This window comes from Molothrus ater, chromosome 10, assembly GCF_012460135.2.
Source record: "Molothrus ater isolate BHLD 08-10-18 breed brown headed cowbird chromosome 10, BPBGC_Mater_1.1, whole genome shotgun sequence".
Taxonomy (NCBI): Eukaryota; Metazoa; Chordata; class Aves; order Passeriformes; family Icteridae; genus Molothrus; species Molothrus ater.
The window spans coordinates 23,877,611-23,890,647 of NC_050487.2; the positions used below are offsets into that span (position 1 = coordinate 23,877,611).

A 13,037-nucleotide genomic window follows, 5' to 3' on the forward strand; every position below is an offset into this window, starting at 1 on the left:
CCTAATATAAAAAAAGCCACAATAGATATCATTAATATCAATATTATTAGAATTACTGGCTGCACAGCTTTTTGTCAACTACACATTTCTGTAGAATAATAAATATTATTTCCTTCTTGTTTGCCTCTGTTCAGGACACTCAGCCTCAGTATTCATTAAGTACTTTAAGTTAATTAATCAGCCTCATTAGCTACAGGTGCTGCAGCACCTGTGCTGGTACCACATTCCCCAACTCACAGGTGCAGATTTTGGCATTTTGGGTAGAAAAATCTGTGGGTCAGCTCAAGCACATTGTGGCAGAGGGGAGGATAAGGGGGAGAGGTTTTCCTAGGCCTGAAATGGAAAATTTTGAATAAAATGCTATCAGAGGGCACGTCTTAAGTTTAAAGCAGTGTCATGGTTATAATTAATATTTGTCATTAATTTTGGTGTTTTTTCAGATCTGGATGGAAGAATGGAACACAGAAGGGCTGAAATTATTAACTTTGGGTTAAGCAGGCTTGAGGTTCTGTCATTTATTCCAGCTGATCTTTGGAAGAAGTGGAAAAAAAAAAGAATTTACAGCAACACAAGTCCAGAGGGAGTGGGAGCTGCTGGAAAACCTGGGATGCCCCTAGCTGAAATTCACAGTTTGTCAGTCAGAATTTCAGTTTTGGGGTTCTGTGGTTTGTTAATTCACTTTGCGTTTGAGGTGTTTGATTCTCACGCCGGCTCTGGCGCTCTCTGGGGTTGGTTGATGGTTTGGTTTGGTTGGGTGATGGATTTTCTGTTTTCCACCCCGCAGCTGGCAGCAAACAGCTCAGGCACAGCATTTAATTGTGTATATTTAAATAGAAATATTTATATTATACATTATTCTGCTCACACACACGGCTCGTGGTTTTCAGTGCAGCAAAATGGCAATTTACACAAGGGGGGCAGAGAAAGAAGCAAGATGCTTTGAGGGTTTTCCAACAAAATTTGCTACCTTGGCAAACTCTACTCCCGGTTTAACAATTGACAAGATCCTGCTTTGTTTCCGCTTTGACTGCGAGCTTCTGAATGGGATTGGGAAACGCACAAGGGTCAATTTCATCCTTTAGAAGAATCCCAGGATGGTTTGTGTTGGACTTTAACAGGTATCTCATCCTATGGGCACGGACACTTCTCGCTATCCTAGGTTGCTCCAAAAACCAAATAACTTTGATTAAGTAATTTTTAATTACACTTTGATTAAAAAAATTTATTTAATTTTTTTATTTTTATTAAAATCACTTTTATTAGAGAATTTTCAGAACACTTTGATTAAATAATTTTGATTTTTTATTTTGAAAAATTTTTATTTAAATCATTTTGATTAATAATTTTAATTAAATTTTTAATAAGTAATTTTTATTTTATTTTTTTAATTAAATTACTTTGATTAAGTAATTTTAATTACATTTTGATTAAATAATTTTGATTTTTTTAATTTAAATTTTTTTAATTTAAATCACTTTGATTAAATAATTTTTATTACACTTTGATTAAATAATTTTGATTTTTTTATTTTAAACATTTTTGATTTTTATTAAAATCACTTTGATTAAATACATTTTTCCTCCTCCTGCCTCCTTCCCCGGCCGCTCCCAGCCTACAACTCCCAGCATGCCCCACACTCCGCCCGCACCGGCGCGCTCCCGCGGGGGCTGCCGGGATTTGTAGTTCAGCGGCGCGGCGGGGGCGGCGGCCGGGACGCTCCGCCCGGGTGGAAAGAGGGCGGGCCGGCGCCGGGCGCGGGGGACACGGGACGCAGGTACCGCGGGCGGCCCTGGCAGCCACCTCCCGGCCGAGCCGAGCCGAACCGCGGCGGGCAGCGGCGTTCAGGAGGCATCCGGCGGCGCAGCGCTCGGCGCATCCATCGGCGGGCCCGCGCCCCCGCGGCACGGACGGGGCGCCGCGGGGCCGGGGCGCGGCCGCCGGCAGCAGCGGGAGCGGAGCCGCAGCGAGCGGAGCGGAGCGGAGCAGAACGGAGCGCGGGGCTCGGCGCTGCCCGGCCGGCCGAGCATGCACTGAGCGAGCGGCCCCGGGCTCGGAGCCGCCCCGCTGCATGCTGTGGGGAGACACGGTCGCGATAATAAATGATAGAGGATACAATGACTTTGCTGTCTCTGCTGGGTCGGATCATGCGTTACTTCTTGCTCAGACCGGAGACCCTGTTCTTGCTGTGCATCAGCCTGGCCCTGTGGAGTTATTTCTTCCACACGGATGAGGTGAAAACCATTGTTAAGTCCAGCAGGGATGCGGTGAAGATGGTGAAGGGCAAGGTGGCCGAGATCATGCAGAATGACAGGCTCGGGGGTTTAGACGTGCTGGACGCTGAGTTCTCCAAGACCTGGGAGTTCAAGAGCCACAACGTGGCTGTCTACTCCATCCAAGGCCGCAGGGATCACATGGAGGACAGGTTCGAAGTAATCACCGACCTGGTGAACAAGACTCACCCCTCCATCTTCGGGATATTTGATGGGCACGGAGGAGAGGCAAGTTCTCAGCTGGAAATAACCAATAATTCAACAACACCAAAAAAAGGGGGGGTGCGGGAGGGAGGATGGTCCAAGGCAAGGCGTGGATGTGTTCTCACCCACCAGGTTTGTGTGGTTGTCTTGTGCATTGTGGGGAGGGGATTTCCTTGCTTTTTGTCTCTGAAAAAGGGCTGTGTAATCCTCTCTTCCCTTTATCCCTCCTTACCCCTTCCACTCTCAGCACGGCACAAATGTGTCCATACCCCCTTTGCCCTTTGCAGTAGTAGAGGTTTAATTGAAGGCAAGGCTGCTGGAGGTGGCTCTGACGTGCGTGGAATAACGATGATGAGCACAAACTCCCCGGAGTCATCTTTTGTTACAGCCAAGTGTGCTGTGATGTGATTTTGGCAGCGGGCTGGCTGCTCCCCCGGACAGAGCCGGGCTCATCGGCTGAGGTGAAACAGGAGCGCTGCTGAGGATGCTAAAGTGTGGAAAATGTGCTCTGGGTAATTCCCTGTCCAGGGAGCCGAGCACGACGCGGTGTTTGGGAATTGTGTTTGGGAGTTTTTGTCATTAAAGCGCGCTGTGCCTGCCCTGGAGGGAAGGCAGCAGAGCCGGCATCGTGGCGCTCGGGGCTGGGCGACCTCGGCGCTCTGCCGGGCACGCTGACGATCGGGGTATTCCGTGGCTTTGCGGATGACAAATGTTGGAACTGCAGCTTCCTCTGCCTTTAGGATGTGGTGCTGCCACGCAGCTTTTGGCGTGGCACAAGGCACGCGTTTCGTAACTGTGGGCAAGGACGAGGAGTTCGTCCTTGTGTGGAAAAGCAGCTCCGGCTGGGTGTGAGGGAACCCGCTGGGGTGATGGGAGAAATGCTGGGAATTTTCCGTGAGGGAGGGTGTTCCTGCAGATCCAAGAGTCCAAATCCTTCCTGGAAAAGCTCTGGCAGTGCCCAGGCACTCACGGGGCACAGGGGTGGCAGCTGCTGCCCTGCTAAACCTGGAAGGGCTCCTGGAAAATCCAGGCCCTGGGCTGGGCATCGGGAGCCGCTGCCAGGCTTGGGAAGGGACCTGGGCTCTCCTTGCAGTGCCGGCTGTTTGGCCCCCTTTAAATGAACGCAAACTCTTTGGGTATTGAGGATTGTCGGCTTCATAAAAAATGCTGAGCACTGTTTTGGGCTGGTTTTGTTTGTCTGATTTGAGGTGGGCACAGCAGTGCCAGCTCCTCCTGGTGTTCTCAGGCCAGCAGTTCCCTGGGCATGGAGGAGCGCGGCTGGCGATGTCCATGGAGCACGGCTGGCGATGTCCGTGTGTCCCAAAGCATTCCCAGCTTTTCCCGGAGGAACAGGAGCGGTTCCTTGGGGCCATCTGGCTCCTTTGTGCCCGGGAGGAAGGTGCCGGGGCCGTGCCTTTGTGTGAGCCGAGTTTCCTTGTGGGAACCGAGCGGCCCGAACAATTGGGGAAATATCCGAGTGGTGTTTTCAAACAGAGCGCTCCGAGGTTGTGGGATCCTGGCTGCAAGGGGGATCTGATTTCTTTCATTAATTTTGTAGCTTGCCCTGCACGAGATGGCGAGCCGAGGGTATTGAATAACCCCCAACTAACACAGGGAATGTTGGCATTTAGCTAATGTGCCCCGTGGATATTGCCTGCTTTGTTGGGCATCTTGAAATTCCATCCATGGCACGCATTAATGCTGGATCCGTGGAAAACTCATTGGCCTTTTGTATTCTGCTTCCTCAGAACTTGCTCTGATGGATTCAGTAGCAAAGTACAGGCAGGTTTTTAATTTTGAAAGGTTCAGCAGAACTCTCTGCAGATCTTTTCTAAATTTAGTGGTTTATAAATGTACCCGTCTCGCATCTGTTATTCATAATGGAATCCTAAGTGTTCTTCATGGCCTTTACTCCTACAAAAATAAGTTGAGGATCTAATTAGTTACGAGTTTTACATTTTAGGTAAAACTGTTCAGAAGAACATGAACTGTGTGCTGTGAATACAGCAAAAAAAGGAAGAAATAATGAGGAACAGTTTTTATTCTAAGCAGGTTTTGTAATTTTGAGTAGAAAACAAGAGAGAAGAAATAAAAATTTATCCTCTTATTTAGTCCCTAGTACATAACACCACATTTTAAGTCTCTGTTTGAATGGGGGGGGGGTTGTATGTCTCAATTTATTTTCATTTTTTAAAAACATCAAATACTCTGTGAAACACTTCATCTACGCACTTAGCGAAGCCTTTGTGAAGGTTAAATTTTCCATATGGGCTCCCATTAAATTTCTTTATGTATATTTAAAGAATCAAGAACAGCTGATCCCTGGGGTTACGTGTGAAACAAAGTGTTCTAAATGGGGAGAAATTTGTTTTTCCAAACAGCCAATACCAGAAATGAGAGGCCAGGTTAATTATTTGCAGCTATATGCAAGGGAGCCTGTCTCCATTAATTACTTCCTGCCATATCCCATTGAAGTGGAAGGATGGAGGAGCATGATTGAAGCAGCTTCAATTACTGTGCACTGCTAATTTATGAAGATTTCTGAGCTTTCATATCACCAACATTTTGCATAAATTCTACTTTTCTCTTATGTCATTTCCTCTTCCAGCTTCCAGTTTTAGCCTGGATAGGTTGGCAGACATTGCTTTGGATTTTGTGGGTGGCTTGAGAAGGAAGTAAGCAAAAATAATTATTAATGCTCTGGTTTGGTGCAGTAACTTCTGAAAGGCAAGAAGATTTCAGAGGGAAAATTGGATGTGGGGTGTGTGGTGCAGTCTTTTATTAAAGGTTAATTTCTTGGAGAAATTTCTTATAATAAAAGTTAATTTCTTGGAGATATAATGGTAATGATGATGATGATAATAATAATAATAATGATGATGCAGAGCAGGTCGAGGTCAAAGAATAGACCTTTCTAGATCTTCCTTTCATCTTTCTGGATTTAGAAAGAATAAAGAAAAGTTGCTGCCTGTTGTCTCACTGAATGACTTTGGCCAAAGGATCATCCTTCAATGTGATTGAACTTAGAAAAGAAAAAAATTTCTGTTCCCTCATCAGTTTCTTTTTAAGCTTTAAAAATTGCTTGAGTGCTTTTTTTTTTTCTTGCCCTTTTCCCTTTAGTTAGGAATTTTGGGGTTGTCCAGGCTGGAAGATGGAGCAGTGCAAAACTCCACAAATGACCAAATAACAAATGATGAGCTGAGAAGCTGAGCAGAGGAAAGGCTGGCGGCTTAATGAGAGTGATTTCCCTATTTTAACTACCATTTACTCTCAAATATTTAAGGTTTAAGCACGCAGTTTAATGAGATCTCAGCATTAGACAAGGGGAAAATAGCTCAGCTCCCATCTGCAGCTTTATAGTTATGGCTCTGCTGTAAATCATTGGTTTTTTCCTAACCCTGTGGGGTGAAGGTTTTTAAAATAATTATGGTAATAGATCGTACCTTCCTCTGCCTGGGCTTGTTTGCAGTTGTAAACGGATGTGGGAAATTACAGCTCAGTAACTGTCTCATAAAAAAATGTCTCTTTTTATTTCCCTCCACCTCCTGAACGGGGACATGGCAAGACTTGTCCCTCATGATGTGTAGCTGTGGGTAAGAGCTTTTTCTGCCTGGAATAATTGGGCTCTGGAGCTGCTGAGCCATTGGTTTAGGATGGAAAATAGACCTTTTAATTTTTGTTTTCTATTCCCAGCGCAGGGAAAGGCTGGGGAGCTGGAATGGGGAAGGAGAGAACGGTGTGGAAGTGGCTCCGTGGGGCTCAGGACCTTGAGCCCCAGGACCAAGTGCTGGCAGAAGTCTCTGGTTACTGATTAACTGAGAAAGACACACAAAAAAAAAAAAAAAAGAATAAAAAAAAGGGAAAGGTCAGAAGATAATGGTGGAGAGTCCTGAGGAGCCTGGTGTGAGGCTCTGGAGATGGGAGTGCTGCGGTGAGGCCTGGAGGAGAGGGCACTGTCCCAGCTGTGCTTGAGTAAACCTGCTGTGCATTCCAGTGCAGCTCTCTGGTCCTGACAGCAGAAGGTCTTTGTGCTGTGCTGAAAGAAGAGAAAGCTGCCAATTTCACAATTTTAGTTCATTTTTTGGTGGTTTTTTTTAAAATCTGCTAATTCTCATTCCAGCCCCATCCTTGTGATGCTGAACTACTTCAGCAATCTCAGCAATGAAAATCTATCTATCAGGCTTCTGAGTCGAGGCCATTCAGGACTGGGATTTTATAAAAGGTAGGAATAAATCAAACACAGGCTTTGGAGTTTCTCTGGATGTTACTGCCCAGTTGCAAGGAGAAGTCTTTGAGGGGTTGCAGTTTTTAAACAGAAACTGCCAGCACGGTTTTCCTTTTATAGTCACTTCCTTTGGTTTCTAATCTAGAATCTACTGCAATGTGCCCAAATGTTTGAATAAATATTTATATAGGTGAGGTCATGTTGATAGGCAAGTCCCAAATCTGCTTATGAATTCCCCTCCAGTGGCCTAAAACACGAGTCAGAAATGATCTACAGGAACATTCCTGTCATTTTGTTCAGTTTATCTGAGTTTTATTCTTGCATATCAAGCTCCAGGATTATGATTTTTAGCCCACAACACCATGCTGATTCGATTCAGGGTTAAACACTACGCTCATTTGCTGTACAAAAATTGATTTAAATGCTGTAAAAAGCTGTAATTGGAAAGAGGGACTTTAATTGCTGCCATTCAGGGCTGTATCATTGGGTGTAGGATTGAGCCTTTTTTCAATTTTGATAGCAATCAAGAAGTCAATTAATTTTTTATGTGTTTTGCCAGCTTTGTTTTAATCGGTGTTTCCCTGTCTCAGGCTGCCAACAGATTGCCACTGGTTTAATGAAATCAATTTTGATTATGAGGTGCTTTCAGATTATGAAAGTCATTGAAGTTTTCCCCATGAACTTGAGGAACTCAGGACTCCTCCACGGGACGTGTCCCTGTTGGGAATTGCTGTGCATGGGGAGGAAACAATCTTGGAGCAGTGGGATTTTAATCATTTCTGTTCCATAGCTCAGGAGTTTGGATATTTTTGTGTTTAATAGCGTGAGAGAAAAAAAAATTCAGGTCCTGTGTCACGAGGGTTAATTAAACCAGCAGATTGCTCTGCCTCCAATGTGGTGTTTCCAGCAGCTCTTTTGGAGCACAGTAGGATTTCTCCTCCCTCCCTTTTTGCTAGAAACCCAAATATTTACGGTGTAAATTGTGCCTTAAAGCTGTGATTTGGCTTCTGGCAGTTTCACTTCTGAAACAATCTCCTGGCACGTGGTTGCTGTGTTTGCTGCTGGCTGGTTCCTGCTGGTGGCTGCAGTTTCCTGCAGCAGTTTTGGCACTGTGGGCTTGTCCCATGCTCGTGGCAGGATTCCCACGCGCTGCTTTTGGCGCTTCTCAATTTTTTCTTCATTTTCTCAGGACTTTTCAGCCCTGCCCCTCTTCATCTGGGGTTTTGTGTCTTCCTCAGCACGCAGGTATTGCCGGCTCTGCAGTGAAATTCCTCAGCCCCAGCAGCCTTTGGACACGTTGATCTGCTCAGAAATGAGGGGGATCATGCTGTGGGATCTGCCAGGTTTTGGGATCCAGCCCTGGAAGTGTCCAAATCCAGGGTTTGGAGCATCCTGGTCCAGTGGGAGGTGTCCCTGCCCATGGGATGAGATGGGCTTTAGGGTCCCTTGCACCCCAAACCAGTGTAGGGAAGGCAGTGCAGAGGTACCTGGCACTCATTTGTCTCAGGTCTTGCCCTTCCCTCAGAGCACAGCACAGAAACCCTGACAGATCTGGGAAAAGGAGCAAAATGCTCGTGTGCTCCTCCTGCTTTGAATCTCTGCCCTTGCAGGGAGACTTCCCAAACCCAATTGAAGGGCAGCAGCTGCTCTAGTTATGCACAGAAAGTCACACGCCTCTTGCTCCAGTTTTTCGCTCCATATTTTTTGGTAAATTCTCCAAGTTTAAGTGAGGTCAGCACCCTTTGGGCCCTACTGCACCCCCTGCTCTGTGCCCCACACAGACTCCTCACCCCCATTCCTCATCCCTGCTGGTCCTTGGCCACACTTTTGTCCCTCATCCCCCAAACCCTCAGGGAATGCTGTGTCCCAAGGAGCTGTGCCCATTCCAGCCCTCCTGGAATGTGCTTTAACACAGATTTTGGAGCTCCAGGTTCCCTCTGGCTGCTCCTCCTAGAGCTCAGGTTCACCAGATCCCAGCCCAGCTGGCCAGACCAGTTCCTCTGGCTCAACCCCAGCGCAGGAGTTCTCCCATGTAGGAGAAGGTCATCAGCATTTGATGACCCTAATTCTTTATGAGCCTGTGGAGTTTCCAGAAGGTCAGGAAACAGCAAAGGCTACAGATGAGGCAATCCCAAAAGGGAGTTTTCATCCTGACAAAAATGTCCATGCTGGATCTCCAGGCTGTTGCCATTTGTGTGTAAAATCAGGAGGTGGAACAAGCTGCAGATTTTTTTTCCTCTCTTTTGGGCTGTTTTATCTGCTTTTACTCCTGTTTTTTAGCTGGTGTTTAACACTTCAGTGTTAAATACTGGTGGTTTTATTAAAGCAGTTTAAAGCTCGTGCCAAAATAAGTTTCATTTGAAAGCAGCACAGCTTTGAAAAAATGCAAATTTCATTACAGTTTACGAGAGAAGAAAGGGTTGCAGGTGCCAGAATACTGACAAATACTCAGGGTAAGTAAGACTGGTGAGAATAGTAAATTTTAGTTGAAATAACTGTTCATTTGTGCTGTGAAATTGATGTTTATATGGCAAATACAGCTTGGACCAGATCAGGCCTGATCCAGGAAGGATCAAGGGAAATATTTTGGTCCTGCTAAAAACCAGAAATAACAGAAAGCTGTTGTTAAAAGCAGGCTCTCAGCTCTGGAGTGGTTTGCCATCAAATAATGTGGGTGGAGGAGAAATCCACCTTTCTTTCTGCTCCTGCGGAAAAGCCATCCCAGAAAAGCAGCTGGTGGTGGAAACACTGAGCTGGGATCTTGGGATTGGGGTGTTGGGTGAGGAGCAAAGGGCACAGAGGGAAAGAGGGGGCAGAAAAGGGGACGGGGGAAAGAGGGGGCAGAAAAGGGGACGGGGGAAAGAGGGGGCAGAAAAGGGGACGGGGGAAAGAGGGGAAGAGTGGAAAAAGAGAAAGGGATGAGCAGAGTGGACAAGGGGAAGGAAGAAGGGATGAGCAGAGTGGACAAGGGGAAGGAAGAAGGGATGAGCAGAGTGGACAAGGGGAAGGAAGAAGGGATGAGCAGAGTGGACAAGGGGAAGGAAGAAGGGATGAGCAGAGTGGACAAGGGGAAGGAAGAAGGGATGAGCAGAGTGGACAAGGGGAAGGAAGAAGGGATGAGCAGAGTGGACAAGGGGAAGGAAGAAGGGATGAGCAGAGTGGGCAAGGGGAAGGAAGAAGGGATGAGCAGAGTGGGCAAGGGAAAGGAGGGGTGAGCAAAGCAGTCAAGGGGAGGGAAGGATGAGCAGAGTGGGCAAAGGGAAGGAAGAAGGGATAAACAAAGTGAACAAAGGGAAAGAGGGGTGAGCAGAGTGGACCAAAGGAAGGTGGAATGAGCAGAGTGGACAAAGGGAAGGAGGGCTGAGCAGAGGGAAGGAAGGAAGGAAGGAGGGATGAGCAGAGTGGACAAGGGGAGGGAAGGATGAGCCAAGGGGACAAGGGCAGGGAGGAAGGAGTGTCATTCTTTGGGTCAAGCCCATCACCAAGCCTGCTGCTCCTACAAGCTGGCAGTGATGCTGGAGCATCTCCTGCTCTCATCATCTGTGACCCTGCCTGCTCCCAGCTGTGGGAGCAGCTGACACAAGCTCCAGCCACACAATCACAGGAGGTGTTTTCACTGCTGAGCCACATCAGCCATGGCTCCTCGTGTGGGCAAACCTCAAAGCTCCCCTGGAGAAATGAGCACTTATTTGCATTTACTTTCAGCACCAAAATGTTATCCCTTGCAGATTTGCTCATTGTCATAAGTGTTGATAAAGCCTTTTTTATGTTTTTCCCTCAAAATCCCCTTCAGGGGTAAACATTTGATTTTATTAAGTTCTGTTATAATAGCTGAAGCTGTCATACAGCACTGCTTTCAATCAATATGCTTTTTAATCTAATAAATCTCTTTACTTTTTCATTCTCTTCCCGAAAGAAAACTGCTGGAGGGTGTGAAACATTTCTTCTGAGAGAAAAGTGCGTGGTCCATAATACAGCTCTGTGCTGTGCCACTTCTTTAAGCTTCATTTTAAATGGGAATGTGATTTATTTCCAGGTAATCTGTGCATGCACTGCATTTTCCCTGGAATGTGTGCTCCCTCCAGACAAACACTGAGGTATTGAAATATCTGATTGTGGTTGGCACGAAATAAAATCTCTGTCCAAAGCTGTGTGCTTCAGGAATGAAGCGTGGGAGTAGGAGGAAGGGGAGAAGGAACATGCTTGTCTCTTTAGTGTTCTTGATGTTTATACCCCTGAGCTTTCATCTGCTTTCGTGCTTTGCAGAGTGAATGGTGTTTTTCTGATTTTTATAGCTTTTTTTTTTATTGCTCAAGTGTTTTTGGAGATGTCTAAGACATTATGTAGGATGTAGAAGGTGCTTTTCGTGCTGGGTTTTTTTTTAGTGTGGGATATATGTGATGTGGTTCCTGTGGTTTTATTCTGCTGGGAATCAGGGAAGTTGGGCAGCAGTCTGGATAATCCCACCAAACAAATCTAATTTTTCATTGGATATTTATTCCTAATTATCTGAAGTTTGGCTGGTCATTGTTGTGGGAGAAAAGGGGAACCACAGCTGAAGTTTGGCCCTTTATTGGTGTGGAAGGAAAGGGAAAATCCTGGCTGAAGGTTGGTGAAAAAAGGGGAATCACATCTGAAGTTTGGCTCTTTGTTGGTGTGGAAGAAAAGGGGAATTAGACCAGGAGAAGTAGGAAAAACCAGTCTCCAGCTCCCAAGGAAGAGAGAAGCAGCAGCCCTGGGGAGGAGACAATCCCAGTTCCCCAAAGTGGAGTTAACTCAGGGATGTGCACTTTGGTGGGAGATGCCAAACTGGTGGAGTCCATCCAACACCTGAGGGGCTGGATTTGTGTGAGAGGTGAATCCTGGGTCAGGATCATCCTGGTTTTATTTGGTGCAGGATTTATTTTAGGTGATTCCTGGGTCAGGATGATCCCGGTTTTATTTGGTGTTGGATTTGTTTGAGGTGATTCCTGGGTCAGGATCATCCTGGTTTTATTTGGTGCAGGATTTGTTTGAGGTGATTCCTGGGTCAGGATGATCCCGGTTTTATTTGGTGTTGGATTTGTTTGAGGTGATTCCTGGGTCAGGCTGATTCTGGTTTTATTTGGTGCTGGATTTGTTTGAGGTGATTCCTGGGTCAGGCTGATCCTGGTTTTCCCTCTCAGCTGGATTTGTTTGAGGTGATTCCTGGGTCAGGATGATCCCGGTTTTATTTGGTGTTGGATTTGTTTGAGGTGATTCCTGGGTCAGGATCATTCTGGTTTTGTTTGGTGTTGGATTTGTTTGAGGTGATTCCTGGGTCAGGCTGATCCTGGTTTTCCCTCCACACAGGATTTGTGTGTGAGATGATTCATGTGCCAGGATCATCCTGTTTTTATTTGGTGCTGGATTTGTTTGAGGTGATTCCTGGGTCAGGCTGATCCTGGTTTTGTTTGGTGCTGGATTTGTTTGAGGTGATTCCTGTGCCAGGATCATCCTGGTTTTATTTGGTGTTGGATTTGTTTGAGGTGGTTCCTGGGTCAGGATGATCCTGGTTTTGTTTGGTGCTGGATTTGTTTGAGGTGGTTCCTGGGTCAGGATGATCCTGGTTTTCCTTCCACACTGGATTTGTGTGAGAGGTGATTCCTGGGCCAGGATCATTCTGGTTTTATTTGGTGCAGGATTTATTTTAGGTCATTCCTGAGTCAGGATCCATCCTGGTTTTGTTTGGTGTTGGATTTGTTTGAGGTGATTCCTGGGTCAGTATGATCCTGGTTTTCCCTCTCAGCTGGATTTGTTTTAGGTGATTCCTGTGCCAGGATGATTCTGGTTTTATTTGGTGCTGGATTTGTTTGAGGTGATTCCTGGGTCAGGATCATCCTGGTTTTGTTTGGTGCAGGATTCATTTTACGTGATTCCTGGGTCAGGATGATCCCGGTTTTATTTGGTGTTGGATTTGTTTGGGATGATTCATGTGCCAGGATAATTCTGGTTTTATTTGGTGCTGGATTTATTTTAGGTGATTCCTGCTCAGGCTGATTCTGGTTTTCTTTGGTGCTGGATTTGTTTGAGGTGATTCCTGCTCAGGCTGATTCTGGTTTTCTTTGGTGCTGGATTTGTTTGAGGTGATTCCTGCTCAGGCTGATCCTGGTTTTCTTTGGTGCTGGATTTATTTGAGGTGATTCCTGCTCAGGCAGATCCTGGTTTTCCCTCAGAGGCTGGGGCAAGCAGCAGGCCCCATGTTTTGGCAGCTCTCCTTTGTTCCTCTCCAAAAATCCCTTCCAGTGCTGTAACCCCGGGTGCTTTGGGCACTAAACTTTGCCCTCTTTGTTTCTGCCACATCTCTGCCTTGCTGGCAC

The 13,037-nt window shown here is 46.2% G+C and overlaps 1 protein-coding gene across 1 annotated transcript in view; it reads left to right on the forward strand.

Annotated features, from left to right (window-relative positions):
- Positions 1–1,725: 1,725 nt before the first annotated feature.
- The window catches only part of PPM1L (protein phosphatase, Mg2+/Mn2+ dependent 1L), a 68,975-nt gene continuing 57,663 nt past the window's right edge, over positions 1,726–13,037 (forward strand). The window contains exon 1 of the mRNA XM_036389117.2: positions 1,726–2,498. Coding sequence (XP_036245010.1) covers positions 2,100–2,498 — 399 coding nt within the window. The 5' untranslated portion in view covers positions 1,726–2,099. The remainder of the gene's footprint in view (positions 2,499–13,037) is intronic.